This window comes from Monopterus albus, unplaced genomic scaffold (genome assembly GCF_001952655.1).
Source record: "Monopterus albus unplaced genomic scaffold, M_albus_1.0 scaffold17.1, whole genome shotgun sequence".
Taxonomy (NCBI): domain Eukaryota; kingdom Metazoa; phylum Chordata; class Actinopteri; order Synbranchiformes; family Synbranchidae; genus Monopterus; species Monopterus albus.
In genome coordinates, this window is record NW_018127897.1 from 2,315,280 (window position 1) to 2,339,754 (window position 24,475).

A 24,475-nucleotide genomic window follows, 5' to 3' on the forward strand; every position below is an offset into this window, starting at 1 on the left:
GGCCTCCCGGCAAAGCTCTGACCTTTGAAAGGAGGAATCACAGCTCTGTCCCTCCAGCTGGAGAAGTGATAACCTGAGAACTGACCAAACTGAGAATCCTCCTGTCCTTGTCTCCTTCCTGTCTGCCTGCCTGCTGTAAGTCCTGATTACATATCCTGACTGGGGGACATGCTGAGCTGGGTCAACCTGACCTCCTTAAATGTTTCATAAAGTACAATATGCAGCTTTTCCTAACTAGTTTTCTTTTAGGTTGGTTATCTCCATCCCTATTTTTCTTGTGATATAAATGTATACACATTTGGCTGTCTGTATGTAAAGATGTATGTGGATTTATTTTTATGTCTGCTGGTATCATATCTTCGTAAAATCTATTATCAACATCACTGTTCACAAATTTAACCACACAGTTGAGTGGATAAACTTGTGCCAATATTATCTTGAGTTTCAAATTTAGAAAAGGTGTTTTATTATTTAAATTATTAGTTAAACTTTAACAAACTTAACACCTTGATTAACCATTTTTGCACTGTTACTGCGTAAAATCTAGAAAGCAAAATACTGTCCAACACAGTGTGGCTTAAACAGACAAAGAAAAGCTGCTCATCTTTGCCAGAGCTTGCCATACATGTCAAACCTAAAGCAAACTAACTCGAACCACTGTAGCAACATCCGGCGCAGCCCGCTGTAAAATAAATGACGTTGTTAGCTGCAGTCTCGCAGGTGAAATGTGCTGCTGTTACAATTATTCTAATGCCAGCAGGCCAAAATGCCAGCGCTACCAAATGCTGCTGTCAACCCAGGGGTTTAATTAGTTTGGCACGTGTGTCACTTATAATCACCTGCCATTACCAGGTCTGGCTGCATCTGGTTACACGTCTGTCAGTGCTGGGCAAGCTGTGTACTGTATGTGTGTATAGGGTAGTGAACACAGGCTTCCGCAGCATATCTAGACACAAAGGATTCACTGGCACCCATTCTGTACAATACCTATATACTAATATACACATATCCATGGAGAGGAAAAGAACCGAACCAAACACAGGTGTCACTATTGTAAGTGTACATTAAACATCTTTAGTCAACGTAGCTGTAAACTACAGTCAGGGCAACTGTATTCATGGTACAAACTTGTCAGCAGTCCATCTGTACAGATGCATTGTGAAAACAGAGGGGAGCAGAGCTTCATGGTGTCAAACTGCATTGTGAATAGAGCTACACCTCAGGCTGAATACATCACATTGTGATTTCATGAGAAGTGTAAAAGAAGGAGGAAGAAAAAAAAAATTTCAGGGCCTCTAGTGAATCTCAACCCAAAACAGGAGAAATGGAAGTTAAAAGTGAATCGTTCACTCCCCCTGGCGTAGCATTGGCTACCTCTAGGGCTGGAGTAGGAGGAGGAGGAACAGGAGGAAAAGAGTCAGTCATGTGACCACTGAGCTCAGAATCTGAAGGATGGACCTCAGGCTGTGTATATGGCTATTAGGCCATGAGCTCAAGTGTATGCATGCCTGCGTGTACACATGGCCCCATACATCTGTGTGTACTCTAGGCGGTTGCAGCATTGCACATACAGGCCTTCACACTGACAAGTGTGACCCAGTTCTCCAGATTCACCTATGTCTGCTGGAATACAATAGATGTAACTATCTCTATTATTTCCAGAAAGTTCCCATTTAGCACTAAACCAAGGCTTTGATACTGTGCCGCCTCAAAAACATCTGTTGGGGACTTGTGTGGCTACACTAATTACAAATATCTGCAGTAATTCTGTGCCGATAAGAGAGTCATTACTCCACCAGACATTTATCACTATGGGATTGATGACCCATTTCAGAAGCAGCCTTTGGATGTGGAAGTGAAATCGCTGATATGCCTTTTATCCTACATCGCTGCTGAAGCCATCCATTCATCAGGAGGCAAGCTAGTTAGAATTGTAATTAACAGCTATGGACTTTGGCCCTAATAGAATTTTTGCAGGAAACTGCAGATTGACGTAGGAGTGGATGAAGGCGTAGTAGTGTGTTTGTCTTTTCTTACTAATTGCCACTTGGAGTGACTGTCTGTTGAGAAGAGCTGCTCTATGCTCTGTCAAGAAAGTGCCACAGCAGCAAAGCAGATTTTCCAAATGCAGAATTTCTGTACATTTGTAAATATGTAAGCGTAGCTATTAAGAGATAAGCATGCATAGGCACACTGCTTCAGTAATCTGTCACAAACACAAATGCACATTCACAGGTCAAACATAAAATATGCAGTTAACTCTGACTCTTCATTCTCAAGCACACTTGCACAACCCCCACCCTACACACATACAGAGCAAAGTAGCAGATGATCACAGTAGGTAAGGACTAAAGGTCTGGCCACCTGCCGGCCACGTCCCATCTCCATAGCAGTAATGAACACAGACAGCTTGGGGACCGCCCTTCGAGCTTGTCCCCCTCCCAGTCTCCCTGCTTCGGGGCAGAGCTGGAGGCCCTAGGGTGACAGGGACGCCAAAGATGTTCCACACACTGACAGGCAGGTCTTACCTGGCCAACCCGCTGTACACATTGGCCCAGCAACACACACTGACACGCACGGGCACAGGGACAAATGTGGAGATGCACAATGACTCGTGTGTGAACGGCAATAATAAGTGCACACTTGGAACTGATCATGTATTCATGTACCTACGCATATGCAAAAACTGAAGAACACACCTGCACACATACACACACACTCTGACCCGGTATAATTCCTCCAGCACACGGCTGGTGACAGGAGCAGCTGCGGCCGTTACGGCAGACAGATGAAATTTTCATAACTATCTCCTCCAACTTCCATCCTCACCTTCAGGATAATTTATGACCTGCCTGCCAGCCTTGAAGAGACAATATGCTTGCTATGAAATGAAGTGTTCCAGCGGTGTAGGTTATAATTAACAGAGGAGGGGTGAAAGATAAGTGTCTATGGAGCGGGAGCAGTGGAGGTGTTGGATGAGTGAGAAACTGGAGGTGGGAGGGGGGTTGGGCCCAAGTGGGCGGTTTGTGGTAGACTGGGTGGAGAAATGGGGAAAGCATGTACAAGGATGCATGTCTAAAAGGTGTGTGTGTGCGTTTAAACACCCTAAATTTTGCTGCAGTAAACTTTGATCATTTGCTGCAATATCTGATTGAGATAAAAAATAAATAAATAAACACTCCCCTAACCCAGCACAGAAACCCTCCAAAAATATGAAACATTGAAAGCATCTGACATGCAGATTGTATTTTTGGTGAGGCCTACATTTCCCATAAATCTCTGAAATGGTTCTATGTGTGCTTCTAAGCTCACTTACTACACACCAACACATGCACAACAGTTCAGTGCAAAAATGTTAAACTGGTACGGTTTAAGGAGAATTGCTACCAAACCAATAAAAAACAGGATTTAAATGAGATAAAGTGTAATTACACATAGTGTACAGTGTTTTTGGTGAGCACAACCTACACCAACCCATGGTGCTAATTTTCTTGCTGTTTGTTCCACATGAGTGTCACACATCCTCACCAATCATGATCCATCAGTTCTGTGGGATGTTGGATTTGACCAGAAAAAAATGTCTGGTTTTCCTATTATAAAAAAAAAATAAAAAGGGTAAAAGGCATTGCCTCTCTCTTCTCTTTGCCACATCATCTTTTCTAAACACAATTCTTATTTCCATACTATAGTAAAATGCACTTTTTAATGGGCTTCAGTGGTCTCTGCAACAAGTGTGTTTAGGTCTGTGGAACTTTTAATGACATTTTAAGTCTCTCTTTCTCCCTTTCTGCGTCACATTTCATTGCTAAGCTCCTACAGTGAAATGCATAATTATGAAATAATGGTTTCCATTAAAACACATAGGCAATTTAATGCAGTTGTGACTCAGTCAAAAATAAGCAAACAATTTTAACCAAAAGTGAGCGTGATACAGCTTCTTGCCAGTTGCAAGCCTTCCACTCCCACACCCGACCACAGATCGAGAGGAAGCATGTAACTCACTGGCTAATTACTGACTTGTCTGAGAACCAGGCAAGATAGGGGTAAGTACATATTTACACTGCTAGAATTTGTTTGTACATAAGTAGAAGGTAACCTTACAGCATCATCAGTCATCTTGTTCAAAGCACATTACTGCAAGATGTACTTTCCAGCCTGGGAGCTCACTAGGATGGGAGAACAATTTCTACGGCAACAGCAGCTGTGAGGTTCTGCTGAGGTCAGAACATGTCATGCATAATTGACTGATTGCTAAACAGGGGCGAGTGCATGAACACACCTCACAAACACCAGGCCACAGGCAATCTCACTGCATGCATGTACATTAAGCGATCTAAGGGTCCGCACAGACATGTTTAGATAAAGACAGACAAATTAGACAACAGCATCTCAGGCTAACCACTGCGCTTGTGCTAATTACAGGCTGGCCAATGATGAAAGAGACAGATGACATGGCCTTATTTGTTTTCTCCTCCATTCCCCTGAACTGAGTAAACACAGTGGTACAGATGATGGCAAAAATAGGTGGTACAAAGAAAAAGACACACAGACAAAAGAGATGGAAAATTTTGTTATGGAATCACAGTCCCATCCACCGCACACAGGTCTCTACCCACCACTACATGAACAAACCACTCGGGTAAATAGCAACAAGGGTGCAGCCAGCAAAAACTTCTACCTGGAAACTGATGCCAAGAAAACAGACTGAGCTAGTTCTGTCTGTTGTGTTTGCATAACAAGACTACTGTTGTGGGATGATGTAGAGGCAAATGTGGGGCTGTTGTCTGGGAGGTCTGATTAACCTGTCACCTCAAGTTGCCACCTAAATCGCACGGGCCCAGTTGACAACATGCCCGCACTGACCTGCCACCAACCAGAATGCTGGTTTATGATGCAAACTCAAGCACCACCACCACCCTCGCTAATGAAACACATACAGTTTGATGTCCTCTTCTCTTAACTGCACCTCACAAACCCTGCTACCCACACCTTACCATGTACAAGTCAACCAGTCAGTGAAAGAAAGTCATGTAATGACACATTGCCTACATTCTAAAACTTCAGAGTCCTCCCAATCACATGTAAAATGACAGCTGAATAGATGACCACTACATCAGAGGATAGGTGGCAGTCTATGCCCAGCAAACCCTTGAGTGTATAAAGCGAGTGAGTAGTCTATGGCATAATAGCAATCTCTGCAGTATGGTGTCTCCATTTCTAAGGCTTTTAGGATCTCATTGACCACATTAGACAAGGCTGTTGTCTATCCATCTTTATTGTGGACATGACACTGACAATCTTTCCAATTGCTATTCTGGTTAGGGTCCCTACATTGACTCTTAACTCTTTGTCCCTCCCCAGTGCAAGATTAAGGGTGGGGTTTGTCAGGGACAACACAAAAGAAATGTCACAACTCCTGGAATGAGGTACAAGCTGACGAAGATCTCTCTCTGCCTTTTTCTGTGACACTATGCATCTCCACAGGGGTGCGACTAGTAGCTGACAACAGTGGTGGGGTCATCCCCGGCTGGGCACAGCTTCAACCTCGACTCTATGGCCCCTGCTGGCCCCTAGTGACCCTTGGTTTTGATGACAGACTGGGCCTTTTGTGTAGCAGCACCCTGTTCAGGTGAGGACAAGGGAGGATGACAATGGCGAGAAACATAAAGCCGATGGAAGCTGGGAGACAGCCCTGTGAGGTCATGGGTCAAGCTGGACAGCTAAGTGATGAGTGCAGCTGTGGATGCATGGACCTCCTTCTCTGTCCTTAACTCTGCTTGCAGTGTCAGCTGACATTGCCTTTGTATTGAGATAAAGACCTCAGTAACTCTCAACAAGTTGAAGAAATGCAATAAACAAATGCAACAGATGTATTACGCCACAGATTCTGAGTGTACAGCTATTATAGTGACACCCTGTCCTGTGTGGTGTGAGTCAGGTCTTTGTCTTTTCAATGGGTGTAGAATGAAATTAGATAATGAAAGAACATTTGCCTATAATTAATTAAACAATTCAAATGGTTGCTATTTAAATAAAAACAGCAAATGTTAAAACATGTGAAAATAAAATGAACTAGCTCTGTAACTCGGTAGTAATCACAAAAAAACAGAAAATATACTATGCCATACAAATTGTCACTCTTACAAAAAGAAAGAAAAGGCACTTAAGTTTATAATTGCAGTCCAACATCATGTACAGTGTCTCCAGGGCCTTCAGAGGTATGTGATGTACAGTATTTCCATGTCCAGCTGCCACAGTATTTACCAGCTCCCTTGGTTTAAACCCGACACTGCTACAAGAGTGCATCAGCTCAAATATTTTCAGTAACAAACTTGTTTGCATTTGTTCTGCAATCTGGAGAGGAGCAGATGAGTAACAAAGGGGTATTATAAAGCTTATTACGTATTACCACCCAAACCTATTAAACAAAGAATGCCTAAGTGCCTCCAGTGATTCACACATTCTGAGCTGTCCAACTGTTTCCGATGCCAAAGGTCAATGGTTGCTTACTCTCCCACTGGCCCACACGGAGAGACAGCAGGATAGGATTTGCCAAGTCAGGCACAAACCATGCTTTGGCTCATAAACACCTCTGTCTGTCTCCCCTCCTCTTTTCTCCTCCACAGAGGTGAGTTGGGTTTGCACTCTGTTAATCTTTGACTACAGGTCTGCTCGCTTTTACACTGGCCCACTAGAGAACAGAAGAGGAGAATGAAAGAGGGGTAGTAAAGGACAAGAATGGATAAAAGAGCAGGAAGAAAAAGCCATAGAGAAGGCCAGATGGGCACCTTCACAGTCCATTTATCAAACCCAATGTGGCCCTCCCCTCCCCTCCCTGCTGCTCTCATGTCCTAAACCCCCATGTAATTCTGTAATGATTTTCATTATCATATAATGACCTTACAAAGCCTACAGCAGTTTGCATGGTCAGTACAGAATTCGCAGCTGTTCCCTTCAGTGTTTGCTTGCCAGCTGTGACAAAGCTTTTTCACCCCCTATTGGTCAGAGTAGTGACCTCTAGGCTCCAGAAGGTCAGCTTGAGGTCACCTTATCCAGGATGTTCAAAGGTAGCCATACTGTAAGCATACCTATTCAAGATAGCATCACATCACACAACAACTGTTAGTAAGTTAAAATATAAATAACATTGTTCAAAGCAAAACAATGGAAGATTTTCCCACTTTAAATCCTTATTCACCTGTATTTACAAAGATTGAAACGAGGCGTATGCATGCTCAGAGCCTGAAAATTCCAGTTCTGGTGCCAGTGGGATGCGCTATTTCCTATTCTAATAGACCTGTTCCCTGGAGGTTATGTCTTGTTCTCCAATATGCACTTCCTGTGTGGAACATTCAACTGTTCTACTATGATACAGTCACCCACCCACATTCTGTAATAATCCATCTATTTCCAGGGTACTCATGGGGCATTTACCGAAGGGACACAGAGGGCAGCATCTATCAAAGAATTCACTGTGTGCATCGGGAAAACCCAGTTACCAGAAAAGCTCATAAGAATAAAAAAGCTCTCATAACTTTGTTGGCTCAGAGTGAATGAATGGTCTGCTTCTGCTAGCAGGGCGAATCAAGGCATCACTCACTCTGAGTGCCTATAAGTCACTTGTGAAGAAGCACTGGTCCAATTCCTCTTTCTTCCTTCTTGGTGGTACTAAAAATGCTCTGGAGACAAAAAATGGCAGCTAGCAGGCCCACTTTCCAGCAACCAACGTGCTGCTTTAACTGGTATTTAGGATACAAAAGTCAGCAAGAAACATAATCAATCAGCACTGGTTGTTTATGTTTACGTGCCTCTAGCCAGCATCATCAATCATGCTTTTTTTTTTATTCCATCCTTTTGCAGGCATTATGTACTGAAGGAAAACCATGAAAACAAAATGCAGTGTTGTGATAAAAGCTTGCCTGTTGCATATTGTGTGTAAACCTAATTAGGATGCCAAAAAACAGTAAAGTGAATCAGCAAATTAATTTCAGGAACCCTATTTTAGTGAGTGCTGTTATGAAAATAAACGAAGCTTTGACTATATCGAACTGAAGTGAGCTAAATTCCCTCACTGTGTGTCTGATTATCTAATATACTGTATCTTTAATTGAAAACAATGACTTTACCTCTCAGTAGTATGCACAAAGAAATGCAAACATTCTTTTTTTCACCACAAAGACCTAGCCAGGCAGTCATGAACCCTCAAATGCAAATCTCTGAACAGTACCAGTACATCCCACTTAACACTGCACAAAGCCATGTTTTTAGTTGTGTGTAAATGCTATCTGTTGACAGCCACTTGACAGGATGACCTCTGGCTTTTGTTGAGGTTAGAGATAGATATTAGATGTGTCTAAAGGGGAAGTGAGGTACTGGGAGCAGTTGGAGTTCAAACGTATTGAGTGGGATGCTTGCCCTCCACCAAAACTAATCTAATCATTCTTTCACTGCTGATAGAGTCAACGTCTGCCCTGCCAACAAGGACTGAGCACTTCCTGTCCTGCTCTCTGAAACTACTTGTCAATATGTTAGGGTGGGTTAAGTTTAAGTTAAGTTAAACTTTATTTGTCATTGTAACACGTACAACGAAATTTTAAAGCCATCCTAACAGTGCCTTGCCCATCCAATCACATAAACCCTATCAATAAAAAATAAATAAAGTAAACAAGCTAAGAACCCACACAACATATACACAGTTAACAGTAACGCAGCACTGTAGGAGGAGGGGGAACCAAAATAGTGGGGGACAGTGCTGATATTCGGATGGGGGGTGGGTGTGGCAAGATGGTTTCTAGCTTTCAGCACCTGCAGCTGGAATGCACTATCACAGCAGGCCCTACATCTGAGTTGTGAGGCGGCAGGCGTCGACACACAAAGCAAGGTGTGTGGAAACAGCCTGTTTACAAGGCTCATCTGGATGGGGTAGAGTTAAGGGTCAACTAGAGGGGACAACTCAAAACAGAGGTATGCCATGGAAAGATGAGGGCAGCAACACGACAGGAAGTTAACATATATCTTTCAAAAGAAAAGATGTTGTGTTTAGAATTTTCTAGTCTGTGGACTGTGCCCCCCGGCACATGGGCTCTCTCTAGGCCCTGGATCATGTCTGGTCAAGTGTGTGTCTGTGTATATGTGACACTGAGCTCAAATCTGTTGACAATAAGCAGAGAAAAATGTGTGAATGCTGATCTATTGTATACATGAATGCCAGTGTTTGTGTGTGTCCCTGCTAGTGCTGAGGAGCAGAGTGACTGAGAGAATGAACAGCTAAAATAACAGTGTGCTGTGTGTGCCTTTGTATTACTTACATCATGAGGACCGAAACCTATTAACACACTCACACTGTGGGGACTTGGCCATCCTTGTGGAGACCAGAAGCTAGTCCCCACAAGGAAATCACTGAATTTTAGGGTGGCAACATAGTTTAGGGTTAGGATGAAGTTAGGTATAAAGGTCAGGGTACGAGTTAGGCGAGTGGTGGTTATGGTTAAGGTTAGGATAAGTCTACAGGAAATGAATGTAATTCAATGTAAAGTGCCCACAAGGAATGAAAACACAGCATGTGTGGGTGTGTGTGTGTGAGGTCCTTCTTTATTTGAATGAACAGCCAGTGTTCTAATCCCTGCACTCTCTGCCCTTATCTAGAAGGAAGGAAGTGACTAGGCTTATCCAAGACACATGTGTTGTTGTGATAGCCATGATAGCTGCCAGGCCCATGGACCACAAACAACTACACCAACTACACCACTGCATATCTGTGGAATTCACATTAGCTCTTTAGAAGGGATCACTGTCAAAGGACACTCGATGAAAGTGAGCGAAATCTCAGTAAAATGTACTTTGAGTAAATGTACTGCATGCTGTTTGCATATGTTGTGAAATGGGTGTGAGCCTGAGCCCCATAGTTTCTCTTAGTCAGTTTCACTCACTAGAAGGGCTAATTATGACCATTAGTTTAATGGTTTCACAAAAAGCATGCAAGTGCTGCAAATTTTGCCTATTGTCTATTTCTAATGAAAATGTTTCAATAGTAAATCATCTTGTACTTTTACAGCACTTTTCTATGCATTGAAGGACACTCAAAGCGTTTTACACTATTTGCTCATTCATACATTTGCACTCCCAAACGCAGACACACACACACATATATTATATGTATTTATATGTATTGATGGGCGTTTCCATTTAGAATATGAGAAAGTGTTCTTGCTTCACAGAGTGCTTTACTTTATCTGTCTCAGACATCTGTCAAAGGTTGTTTTTTTTATGTCCAATGGAGGGAACAAATGTGGAGGCACCCTGTTACCTGTCTCTCCATGTCTGTCTTTGCTGGTGTCTGTCTGTCAAGGCAGACAACAGGGTTTCTGCCATCTCCCTCCTTCCCTCCCCTGCTTGGCCTTCCTCCTCCACTGTAGCCAGGAAAAGCATAGTCTGGAAAAAAAAAGAAACAGAGGTAGAAAATAAATGCATCAAGTAAAACTAAATGAAATGTATGTAACACTGTATGACTTAGACGTGTCTTCTTTTTAGTAACATCCATTTGCAATACAAATCAAAACTGTCTTCTTAAAACAGTGGGTTAAATGATATTGATTAGTTTGTCCTCCACTACAAGCTTAAGTAAGATATATCAAAACTATTTGGTTCTATTAAATCATCTCCTAAATATTAAACTGTGTGGAACTGCAAAGACAGACTACCTGAAGCTTCATCTCTGAGCTAGCATCCCCTGTTTAGAAATTAACACTCCTCTGAGCCAAGACTCCATTATAACATCCCTGGGTTGGCGGCATACAGTAAGTCTAGTATGAAGTCAGTTTCACATCAGAGGATGGCCAAATTACACCCAATATTAGAGTGTGAGTCAATTAATCACGTTCTGCACAGCATAGTGTAATATGTGAGTATCCCCCTGTTGAACATGAATTACAGGCCGGCTTAAAGTGTGACGTGGCACATCAGTGCTAATCTGAGACATTCTGGCAAACCTTCCCCTCCAAGTCCTCCACAGCCTCTAAGCTGGTTGAGATGGAGTCAAATGAAAAAGGATCTGGCAGCCCAAATTAAATGCAGTGCTGTCAGCCACGCTCAAATCCCTCTTTCCCCTTACCGTCTCCTTCTTCTTCTCTACCCTTCACAGACTCTCTCCCTCTCTGAATATCCCTAAATATCTCCCCCTCCTTTTCTCAGCCTCTGAGAAGTGATGGATCTATAACTTTGACTGATTCTGACGCCTTGTTAAGAACAGTCTCTTCCTGTCACATCCACCACTGAAGTGCGTTCATTTCTTCCCATTAACAGTCACTTGCATCCCCAGTCATTCGGCCTTCTTTTCAAAAAAACCCACAATGTAAGGGAACCTTCATTTCTTCTCCTCTTCCTTTTTAATCCCTTTCTGACAATCCACCTGTCTGTCTTAATTCAAGTGAAGATAGGTTTGATTGCCTGTGCGTGCGTCTCCAAAGGAGAGGAGTGTGATTTTCAGACAGAGTAATATGCTTACTTCCTCCACACCACACAGGACAGGTGTCAAAACATGTGGTGGTGTGTGACTGATTACACCTGACTCAGAGGAGACACCAAAGATTACTGTGACCAGGAGGAAACGGGGCCAGCTGTACTGCCTATGGAAACTGTACCTTTCGGTTTAGATCAACCCTGTCCTCCTGAGATGAGTGGCAGACTAAGAACCAGAAAGTGCATTCAGACTGCATCACCATCTAAGCTGATAGACAACATATTGCCATGCTGGCTGTGTAGCAGTGTTTGAATGTTTCAAACACAGTGCTGAAGAGCAAGTGAGTGCTTCAGCATTTGCTTCAGTTGTTCCAAAAGCTGGGAACAGAACAAGCAAGATAGTGCAGGCCAGTGAAGTTGTACTAACTGTGCAAAACCAAAATTAAAATACACTCAGTAAAACATGAATTTACTACAAATAAACTGTGGTTAAACTAAATAAAGTATAAATAAATCAATCTTGTTTGTACAACATCACTTTGTTGTGTACTAGAGTCTATAAATTGATGACCAAAACTCATCAACAAGGTTTTTCTCCCAACTCAGTGAGACACTAACACCTGCTAACACATTCAAGTCTACTCACCTCTTCCATTAAACATGTTAAAAACACAAGCTACAACAGCTTTGGGGATTTGCCTGTACATTTCTGGGTGTGTATGTGTCTCCACATTTGTTCTTTCTTAATTTATACGTGTGCCTCTAGTCATGTGAAGGTGTTACCAAGCCTCCTATCCATGAGTGTTTGCGCGCCAGAGTGTCTGTACGTACGCTCTTGTGTTTCAAAGACCCAGTGCTGAGAGAGGCCTTCAGGTTTAGCCCCAGGCTGATCTCCAGGCCATTTAGAAACCCCGCTGGTTGTTTACTGGTCAAGCTTGGCTCCAGTCAGCCTCAACTAGACTCAAGCTCTTTATGTTTGTACCCATGTTAGCACTAATCGGCTCCCTCTTTTCCTCTGTTTACCCCTTGATGACAATAGCTGTCTTCAGCCTCCATCTCTCTCACCCTGATGCTGACCACAGATGTTCTCCTGACCCAGGCCGCATCCAGAGGTGAACGAAAGGACAAGGAGGACCTGATAACCCCATTTCTGGTCCCCAGACCCCAAACTCAGCTTTGTATATTTTACTACAGATAGATATAAACATTTCCGACCATGTGCAGGAGCAGGGTATGAAAACAAACATGAAGCCAAGCTGAGGTGATATTTTGATTGGTGGAGAGCCGGAGTGATGATAGCGTTGCAACAAAAGCTGGCTGGAGGGTAGCCTAGGGCAGCTCACTAACACCTCAAGGTAGGACTGTGTTTTAACACCAACAAGCATCTGTCTATTCCATCATATAACAACATGTGAGACATTCAATACTAAATAATAAAGTAGGAAGATGCTGAAGACGTTGCTGCGCATAGCTGTCACAGGTCACCTAATAGCTAAGAAGCAAGTGCTCAAAGGGGTAAAGGTTAAAAAAGATGCTTGCAGAACTGAGGGTTTACATTCCATATAAAACAGCTACTAGCTGACCATCAGAATGTCTGAGGGCCACAATGAAATGGCATGGCTTATTTTAGACCAATATTTTCAGGGGACCCGGAGCACTCTTGAGCCCACTGGCACTGCCTTATACAAGAAACCTTTTATGTCTGCCACAAAAATATACAAATCCCCAAATATATACTGACAGAGGTGATTTCTAGCCCAGAATAGACTACGCTGATTATGGATAGCTCCCTAACAAGGCTTGTGGTCAACAAACTTGCCAGTAACACCAATCATTCTCTGGGTTTTGTCTGGTGGCTGGTGTTCATTTGACTCCACTCCTAAGAGCACCTCTGTATGTCAGACTGGCAACCTCCAAGCCTGTCTCCCTGCCACTAGCATGTGTAACAGGCACAGCAACAAGCCACCAGACTCCCCTGTCTTTCTGTGTGCCAGCATGTGTGTGCTCATGTGGAGCCAGGCATGCCCCTAACTTAAAACCCATTTTTACTGTTTGTGACTGTTGAGCCACCACTGGGGCCTTTAACTCACAGTAATGGCATGTATGAACTTAGTACTGTCATGAAATTGGTTTCAATATTAAAAATGACATACTATGTTACTATGTAGAGAAGCCAGTCTGATCAAGACTGAGTTGCTGTACAGTGAATAAGCACAGTGTTTTGTGAAAAATCTACCAGTCATCTGCAAAAGAGATGGCTAGCCTTCTGGCTATGGCTCGAATGTGTGATGAACTCTAAACCCAAAAGGACCTTGCTGTAAAGATACTGTTTGTAAAGCATAACATTTACCTAAAGTTTAGGTTGAAATCCTCCACTGATAACCTCTATCATGTAAAATGAATTTGATATGTAGCAATTTGAATTTCAATATTCAATTACCTACAAATAATGACAAACCATACATGTAACAAAAACATGAGGTTTGAAAAACTTTCATGCAATTCAAAAGTGCTTTACTGAAGACTGACAATACATGTGAACAATAAAAATAATGTAAAAACAAAACAAAAACACTGATGTACACAAAAAGTTGGTAATTAAAATATACAGCATAAAAGACTCAATAAAATTGGACACTGAGACACTAAGGCAGGTGCAATGTGTTATCTCCTTCTAGTCCTGAGCAACACTCAGGCAGCAGAGTTCTGAAACTATTGTAACTAACTTGTAACTTTTGTAGATTGAGCGTTACAATAGTCCATAGCCATAACCCGGCAAGTTTTGATCAGAAACAAACAGCTCATGACCGGTAATAAGGTCATTAATACTGAAATATTTGTTAGTTAATATTATTATATTAAAAACAGAAATACTTTATTTACTTGAGATATGGGCTGTGTTTTTGTCAGCAGCTTTAGGAGGTTGTTTATTTATGTATAAATGTATAATACTTGTAAAAGTTCTGACATTAAGGCAAGTGTGGCAGTATTGGCGGAAATGTAGCCACTCATGCAGGTATGCTGGAGAGTGCAAGGGGAGTGTTTATGGTGATGGAGGAGTACTGCACATCTCAATGTACCTGGGAACATGTTTTGGGTTTCTGGAGGGGTCCTGGTTCTACAGGAACAGCAGTAGAAATCCATGAGGAACTAAAAAACTGCTGCAAATACCTTGAGGACATCAATAGAACTGTAGTTGGACTGGTCAAAATGAGTAGATGTTGGGGAAATGCTTTGGCTGTCTGAGTAAAACAAACACCTGAGTGGGTGACACATATGGAATGTTTCCAGATAAGTTTTGCCCCCAACCAATTAGGATGAACGCCATTGTTGTTAGGGTTTTAGACTTTTTTCCTGTTTGGGACTTTTATTTTGTTAGAGTTTCCTGTTTTTGTAATCTCACCTGCCTCAGCTTTACTCTGGTCTTTGATTAACACTCATTGCTTTCACCTGTTGCTCATTGTCTGGACATCTCAAGCCTTTATATTCTCCTATCTAGGTTATGTGTTCACCACACCCTGCTTGCTCCTGTTGTTTCTGCCTTTTATTTTGTTTGCTTCCGGTAGGTTTTTGGACTCTCACCTCTTGTGCCTTGTTTATAGACTTTAAGGATTTGGACTCTTGCTTTCTACTCTCAGTTCTTGGTTTGTGGTGAACTTTCTCTTTAATTTTACTTTGTTTAGTTGTTAGTTTTCTGTCTTGCCTTTCCAGGTTGAACACCTTTAGTTGTACTACTGGTGTCTTTGTTCCATGTCCGTTATATTAAAATCAACTAAATACTGAATGTCTGTCTGAGTCTGCATTTGAGTCCTTCCCTAGCCTGAACCTTCTAAATAGTTTCCTGCATTAACAAAAGAGGTTAGAATTGCCTTGTATGAACCAGTATGGGTGGCACAAGCTGATGAGAGCCAAGTGTGTAGCAACGGAAGTCTGCTAAAACATCCACCACATAAGGGAATAGGACCAGAGATGTAAATGTGACTCACAGATCTTTTTACTGTGTTCAGTGAATGGTCTTATACAGCACTTTTCTATGCCCTGAAACTCACTCAAAGCACTTTACACTATGTCCCCTCACGCACTCATACAAATAAACAATTGCACATCCACACACTGGTGATATCACCAGGAGCAAGTTGTGGTTCAGTGTCTTGCTCAAGGACATGTGGACTGGGGAAATCAGAGATCAAACCACCAACCCTATGGTTAGAGGACAACCCACTCTACCTCCAGAACCACAACCTGTATAAGGTCAGTTTTCAATAGTTTCAACTGTTGTTTATCTATTGTTTGTGTTGACATGAAAAATAGCCTTGGTCATCTCAAGTGGTAGGCCAGAATTTTTATCTGCTATGTCACAGACTGTAGTACCTGGGAAATAAAAGGTTATTCCTGAATATGTTCTCACAATCCTGATGATAGCATCACCTATAACCAAAGTTGAGAACTGATGTAGGTGTTGACTTGTGGAGTTAAAGCCGGTTACCTTAGAAGTGGAGTGCCAGTGTAGATCATGGTGACCAGAAGTAGCCAGTACTTGTTTGCAGCTGTGCTGGACTGGCCGAGGGCTCCAGGCTAGTAGTGTACAGGTGTTGGGCCGAACACTTCAAACTTGCTTCCCAGGTAGACGGAGCCAGATCAAGGAGAATGAGAGGGCTTCCTGTCTTGCCTCTTCTCACCCTAGACAATAATCCAGGGCTCCTAAGGAGTGCGTGTGTAATAGTTCCATTTTATAGATTTAGTAACAAGACTGGGCCAGGCATCATCCTCATGGCTCAACCTGGCACTTGGTGGCTCCAGGTCTGTGATGGCAGAGGCAACAACCCAGGGAGGTGTGGTGCTGTTATCTGGAATGTGGGAGGCTTCAAGAGCCATTAAGTCCAGAAGCTGTTCATCCTCTTGAATCTGATAAAAACTGGATTTATGACCTTCAAATTCAGCAAATTTTTAAATTAGCCAAAAGCATTGAGTGCAGTCTGGTAGAGAGGTCAAAGGAGGCACTGTTATAAAATGGTATCTTCAGAGTTTAAGAAGTCTATGGAGGTGGGCGCACGAAAATCCACAAGTAGGATGATCATGGTGCAGTTTAAAATATGATTAAAAATGGATTCAGTGAAGGATTAAAAAGTCAAGAAACATCCAATATAATGTGGTAAAAAATCTCATCTATACTAAAGCAACAGCTAACAAATAACTTTAAAATCAGGTATTAAAAACTAAGGCAATCTATGTAGTGCTTAAGGAACAACGAGCCACAGTGTCACCAAAACGTGTGTTAAAACCCCTGTTGTCATTCCTCCACCACTTGAGTTGTTCTTGCTCACCTACATGGCAGGACATTAAGTAAGATGTAGCCCTTTTCTACAGATCTCTAGACCGACTGACGTTTGCCACAGTTTAAGCTCAGCTACTCTGACATGTGATTTCATACTGTAGACCTTGGGAATGAGAGTTTGGCAGACTCTTAACTGTCTCTGCCTCCCTGTCCCCCTAATACAAGAATCTAATATCACTTTGGCCACTGGTAGAAAAAAGCATCAGGCACTTTGCTAGGGGTAAAGTATAGCTTCTGCTTCCTGATATAAACAACTAGGGAGTGGTGACCCTGCCATGGACAGTTCCAGTCTGGACAAGGGATGTGTGTGCCGCATGCCACCACAAAGGTACTTTGCTCTTAGGGGGACTCTACGCTGGTTGAAAAATTATATTAGCCCAGGAAGAAATAAGCCAAGACTACATTCACTCTTCTGTGATATCAGACTTGAAGTCATAAAAAGTGTGTGTGTGTGTGTGTGTGTGTGTGTGTGTGTGTGTGTGTGTTTTCTGCTGTCTGCTGTCACATGATTACAGATAGCTTAAAATTGAAGCATATCTGAAATGAAATTTACTCAGTCTCCATAACGTAAGATTGGCTGATAACTTCTCTCTCCCTCTCTCTCTCTCTGTGTGTGTGTGTGTGTGTGTGTGTGTGTGTGTGTGTGTGTGAGTGAGTAAAAAGCGAAGGGTGCCAACTTTGCTGGTCAGGGTTGTCTTCCCAATTCTGAAGCTGCAACCTTTGATATTAGCAAAGAAGGAAGAAAAAGAACGCATGTTGTGATGATTCAAGGAAGACTTTTTTGTTATATGTGCATGTGTCTGCAACGTTGGCCAGCTCTTACAGCTCAAATTTAAAGAGCGTAGACTTCAAAGGGCCCTTAGGTATTCCAACACTTCTATGTTGTTATGCCAGAAATCATTTTATTCCTAATCCTAAAATCATAAAAAATGTAATAACTGATAAAGTAATTAGACCAAGCATATTTAGTTTTTTCCTTACATATATATACTCATTAGTACCAATCAGTGATAAGTGCTAAAATTCAGCCCTTAAAACATTATGAGTAAAAAAAAGAAAATTTAGATTTTAAGATTTGTGGAAAGATCTCTATAAAGATTCTATTTGAAGATGGAAATCTTTTCAACACATATCAAGGAAATATCTACGTAAATATTTACACAATAAAAAGATATGTCATGTCTTAGGATGTCCAGCAATCCCTAATTTTACTGTGTGTCTGTGCATTTGTGTGTGTCAGGGGTGTGTTAATGTGTTCTCTTGATCTCTGTGGTGATAGAAACCAAGGGCTTTCTGGCAGATTGACCCTTGCAAGGTCGTGGGCACCATCAATTATGTCAAGCAGTAAAATGGGCTTCACTACACACAGCAGATTATATGGAGTGTAAAACATTAGAAAAATGTGTCTGAAATATCAGAGTAACATGTTTAAAGTGACAAAGACTTGGGGGGGGCTTGAAGAGGGAAGACCCCTGACAAGTGATTTTGTTTGAAGCCATTGTAACACACTCAAGTGGGCAGGGATGTTTTCTATGGGCTCCATGGCAGTCCATCTTCTGGGCAGAATATAAGCGGAATGGAAGGACATATGTTTCCACAGGGTCAAATGAAGCAGAACTCAGAGGCTTTTGTGGTGTTTCCCTTTGGTGGAAAGAAGAAAAGGCAAATCTGTTGTTGGCTCGTATTCCAATGGGCCCACAAATATCACATAAAAATTCACCGGGCTGTTACTTGCAAGGCTTTTGTGTCTGTCTCATGATAAGGAGTGGGGATCCAGTTGGCCTTAATGGCTAAACCACATAGTTCTTAGTTTGAATGAGCTCTTCATCAGGCTGGGACAGGGGACACAAACACACACACTTGTGCAAAGTCTTGAATGTATCATCCATCCATCACAAGAAAGCTTTGAGAGGCGCTTTGACTAATTCAGAACAATGAAGACAGAACTGGACAGAAATGTTTGCAATGAACGTGACACTCAAGCACCATCTGCTCTGTTAAAACCGCCTTTCTCTCTTTCAGTATATGAAAGCAGAGTCTAGATTCTAGCTAGATAGCAGATTGTGATCAGCACCTCACTCTCCTGCCAGTAAAAAACCTTTTTGCTGACTGGGGCTAGACCCAGCTTTTCTCAGCCCCGGAGTTACAGTGTTATATTCACTGCGCCATACTTCACGTCTTCAAAAATGCTAAACCAATAAAAAGGGTTTCCATCACTCTCGCATAAAGGAATTTTGCTTTAGAGGAGAGGTATGCCTGCAGGGGCTGAAATGCAAGGCTATCAAAGTTTTGATTTACTATAGGAAGTCTAAAGTGTAGCAATTCCTCTGCTTTTGCTTTTGGCTGTAGGCTGCTGTACTGAAACTAAACAAGCCCTCTGATACTGTACGTCTAGTCTGACATCAAATGTGAATTACATATAGAGGTACTAAGAAAAGAATGACTCTGTCTAAAGTATGGCAGATTTTAATCTACCATAAGGCCATAAGATCTACTGTATGCAGTATGATCAAGAGACAGGCCCACTTGGGGTTTGGAGGTAATCAGTATACTCTCTATTGTATCATTCTAGTTCATGTCCTATTATTGATCATTCAAAGCGCTATACATTATGTGACAAAAAAAAAAAAAGAAAAAACAGAAGTGTGTTTCATCTAATGCTTCCCTAAGAATATACACCGGGAGCCCTGTTGCTGGCGTAGACAATATTCTCCACACTACAACGGCTACAGAGTAATAGACAGGGGCACACACCACGAAGCAGGTATATATAACTGGATTTAAGATCCCACTGTCTACTTCGAGCTGGCAAAAATGTCACAGATGCTTTAGCAGTTTTTACATTTAACACTGTACTGAATGTTCAATACAAACCATGAATGTTCTAAACAGATTCTGTTGTGGAGTCTATTTATGTAATCTAATTAATTAAATTGAAGAGAAATTGGTACACCTCAGATTGACGCACATCATATACAGAAACCTATACTGAATTGTATCAAGACATCAAAAAGCAGTCAAGTTCAAATTTCTTTTCCTAACATATGTTTGCTTATTGTTTGCATTCAGGTTTTAAGCTTTCCACAAAACAGACCCTAAAATTTAGGGCCTAATAATAATGCTGCTCATTGGTCATCTCTGGTTCTAACTTCAGCATTTGGACATAACCGCTAAGGACTCTTCAGACAAATCTGTAATTTCCAGTATCTTATTATATGATAAGGGAAACTATAAGAGAAATTACCTATTTCAAATGACTGTACTGACAGGAACAAAACACACTGATTGCTTGGAGGACAGGACAACATGGATATTGTCTAGTAAACTATCAGCATTAACATTGCATTTGCCTACAATGTATAGTAAATGGGAAAAGCCATATACAAACGCTGATTAGATCATGGCTTTCTGCTGGCAAAAGTTAGGAAAAGTGACTTGCGTGATTCTAGCACACTTGATTTTCCAACACATCTACAGAGTGCGTTAATGTATGTGCATACTGTATGTGTGACTTCTCCCCACCCAGGGAGGCTGTTGAGAGCGGCTAAAGGGTGTTTATGAGACTGTTAACCAGAAAAGGATGCGGCCCTTCAGCTCTCACCCAAATAAAAGAGCCATTTATTACATCCAACATGACCCTCTCATTACACACAAATAGGAATTAATGAGCACTATATCGGGCGCTCCCAGCGGAGCGAGGCGGGGACCGCTAAAGGACTAGCGTTAATTACACTGTCCTACATCTCACCCATTTAACACCACCCATCAGATCGCTCTATCTGCAAGAAAAAAATAGGAAAGTGGAAGCTTTTCACTACCTGGAAGGATGGCTGCTTGCAGCTTCTTCAGTGTGGTACAGCCTGAAAATCTGCCAAAGATAAAGCTGCTTCTGTCTTCCTGTCTGCCACTGCACACTGACACTTCCTGTGACCTGTATGTGCATGCAATATACAGTATGTGACTCAGGAATAAAGTTTAAACTATTTCCATTTGCTTTGCATGTAATTTCTAAATGAACTGATCTAGAAATTAATATTAAACAATCTACATCATGGTAGAGGTTTTTGTAACTGCCTAGAACTTACTTTCACAAAAAAGAAAAAAAAAGGCATGGAACTTCCCAGAATGTTCCCAGGACTTCAACTTCCTCCTGACTTCTCACATCCCCTTACCTACAACATCAGTTTTTCTTTTTTTTCCTGGTTTACTTTCTCTCACATGCTCTGATTTCAACTTGAATCTTTACCATTATCTCTATTCCCCTCACCTCAAGAAATGCCAAACCACACTTGTTCATTTCCTTTCCCTGTTTCACCTTGCAATTTTACAATCACCACATTCTGTCCACTCTTTGTTTTCAAAGAAGGCTTTCTATACTTGATCCTGAACACCATACCTGCTCTAGTGATTTTGAAGAATTAGAAAGATACTAAGCTATTTTTCCATGCCTCATTTGAACAAAAAAGGCTGATTATGAATCAAATCTTCACCACGATGAAGACGTTACGCCTGAGACCTTCTGAAAAAGAGCACAACCTGATATCATAGTGTTACTTGATTTTGTCAGGGTTTTGACCTGAACTATTTTGTTGCCTTTTTGCTCTCTGTTAGATCCTTATGTTCTATTTTGGCCTCTAAGTTTAAGGTGAGATTATTTTTTATTGTTCACTTTGTGGACCTACTCTATAGTTGGGCTGGGATGCTTTCATTTTCATTAATCAGTTTAAATTATTGTTTCACTATGTGTGGGCGATATGAAGCCCTCTGGGGCTGTGACTGTGATTAGGGGCTGTACAAATAAATGTAAAATGAATTTGAGTTGACGTGTAGATAAACAATAATAAGAATATCAAGCACAGGACCAGATTAAGATTGAAATGATTTTATTAAAAGTGCATGCACAGATTTCAGAATATAAGGGCTCTATTTTTGTTCACTCTGGTTTACAGAGCTCAGCACATCTCACTGTGTGTATTACTATTTCTGAACACGAGGAATATTGAACAAGAGATAGACAAGCTCTAGCCATGTATATTCAATATTCAGGCAGATTAATACTGCACTAAAACCATATAAATTGAACAAGAATTTAAGTTCTTCTTTTGCTTTTAGTGACAAATCAATGTGTTTTCTTGTGTCTGCGGTATTTTTTATACTCCACCACTTTGTTATGATTGCCTGCGACAGTAAACAATTACACCTGAATCAAAGTTCTAAAATAATTATGAGATGCTCTGAAATCTCTTTTTCATCTTTTTACACTCTCTCCCCCATCACAACACTTTTCAACACACAAACACTCCTTCCTTGCATCTCTCTCTGTTGGTATGACACAGGAAGGAGCTGGGCCCTGCAGCCAACCCTGCTGCCCTCACTGAATGCGATTAAACTGAGCAGTGATTAATCTGGGCTGCCCCATAATTCCTCTTTACCACTTTAATGGATGTTATCTCCCCTCCTCTGAAGGCTTATCTTGCTGATCAGGGCCAAGGATGTGGAGAGGTGGGGGTGAAGGTGGTGGTGGTGGTGGGGAAATCAAACCAAATCCATACAGAGGTAAGTAAATGAATAAGTAAGTAAATAAATAAATGCAGGGATTGAGGGAGCTGCTAAGCGGATAAAGCAGATCAGTCTCTGTAAAGTGCTCATTTGTTTTCTAAGAAGCCGAGACAAGCCGCCTTCAAAGCCTGCTGATACAGTAAAACACTGTCAACATCACAATTCACAGACAAACAAACTAAATTATCCAAAGCACTGTCAATAAAACTCCCCACCTCCTCATTGTAAAGATGAGGTGTACTCCATTCAGACGTACAAAGGCAAAAAAATGAGGGATTCTTTAATCGATGTCATTTTTTTTCATAATGACATAGTGATATAAAACACGTCTCCATGTGCTTATTTGAATAGGCTATGTTTATTCTATACTATGAGATTAAAAAAATAACTAAATATTGTAGCTTCAAAATAAACATGTGAAAGTCAGTTGAAAACAAATTTCAACTGCAGTAATAGTCACCATTTCAAAATGTTAATCGCATGTGTTTACTCAAAAGTACGGCCAAATGAACCCACAGAACAAAGTTTCTTTTAAACTTTCCTAAATGGGCACTATTGTATGTGTGCGCCCTTTTCCTTCCATGTCTGTGTTCATGTATATAAATGCATGTGTGAGATGCCAGCAGACGAGTGACAGGGTTAAACCTGCTCAGCTTTTTTGCTTTTTTCCCCCCTGGTTTGGTTTACAGCGATGCTGCAGATTCTGTCACAGGCAAACCTCTGTGGGATTCCATTCACTACCAGTGTACATCTTTAGGTACAAAGCTGCGGGCTGCACTGGCTCCAGGTAACATAAACGCTCCCTTCAAGCCACTGCGTATCTGCCCATGAAAATTCTCTAAAGGGGTTTAAGCATTTACGTAGAACACTATCAGGCACTGCCGAAAATTCAGCTTACCCTGTTGAATAGGCACTTCAAAGAGAATTGCAAATACCTTTGCACCGTTATATTTTCTCTCTCTCTCTCTCTCTCTCTCTCTCTCTCTCTCTCTCTCTCACATCCTGCTTCTTTTCATTTTATATTTTTAACCACAAGCTACCACATGATGTAAAATCTACTATAAGTCATATATTTCCTCTTTAAATGAATAATAACAATAATCTTTCAGTAATTTCTTTTTTATTCAGCTGTGTCTAAATAGGGCAAAGCAAGCAAGCTAATATAGAGCCGTGGGTAAACAAGGCTGTGCAATAATGAATGTGTGGATTAGGCCTCTAGTCTATGTTGTGCGATAAGAAAAACAGCTGCTACTATCCAGGTAGCAGCACGTATTGACTGTCAATGAAGGATAAACTACTGCGAGACTGCACATTTACCTCCTTCAATCACACTCTGGACACACACTGCTCACACATACACACAAAAACACATTGACACACACACACGTTTACAAACAAACCTACATGCATACACACAGATATAAACATACACATACTGTATATATGTGTAGGAACCACACAAAATTGGAATATAATAAATGTATAAGCCTATTTGTGCAGAGCTTAAAATGCAAAACAATACCACACATAAACACTGTAATTTAACATAAGAGATAATAAATGGCTTCATAATGAGCAATAAAAATGGTCTTTAAACAGTTTACTGCTTAGTTCACACTTATAATTAATCTGGTTCCATGTGTGCATATAAAGTGGGTATAAAACTCTGCTTGACTGTGCAAGTAAAGCAGCAAGCGAAAGAGAAAAATGACTGCTGGTAAACATTTGCAACATGATTAAACTGTGGCCTCTAGCTTTCACTTTATCCCTCAGCTGGACCAGCACAGCAAACTCTCCAAATAATACATTACAAAAAATTGCACCCTAAAATTATTTACGGTGAAATGCACAACAGAAACCATAACATTTATAATGTTTTACAAAGCCATCAAATAAGTGGAGGGGATTAATTGCCCTGGCCTGACCTTAAAATAATTATTTTGAGCGGTGCAACTCTAAACTCCAATGAAATTGATACACTTTGATAATTAGATTCTTGGCACTGACCCGCTGAAGTCAATAAAGGTTATTAAGGCCAATTGCTGTCTAAACGCATTACGGGCAGGGTAAACTGTCCGTCGGAGGCCCCTGCTTCTCCAGCGCCAATATGATAATCCATTCTCC

The 24,475-nt window shown here is 41.4% G+C and overlaps 1 protein-coding gene across 6 annotated transcripts in view; it reads right to left on the reverse strand.

The window, feature by feature from the left end:
- The window catches only part of fto (FTO alpha-ketoglutarate dependent dioxygenase), a 131,824-nt gene that overhangs the window by 61,014 nt on the left and 46,335 nt on the right, over nucleotides 1–24,475 (reverse strand). For 4 of the 6 annotated variants that reach the window (XM_020592459.1, XM_020592462.1, XM_020592460.1 and 1 more), the window contains exon 8: nucleotides 10,307–10,431. In XM_020592459.1, the coding sequence (XP_020448115.1) occupies nucleotides 10,307–10,431 (125 nt within the window). Of the gene's footprint in view, nucleotides 1–10,306; nucleotides 10,432–20,610; nucleotides 20,724–24,475 lie in introns of all 6 variants that reach the window. The other 2 variants (XM_020592463.1, XM_020592464.1) reach the window with 1 other exon arrangement.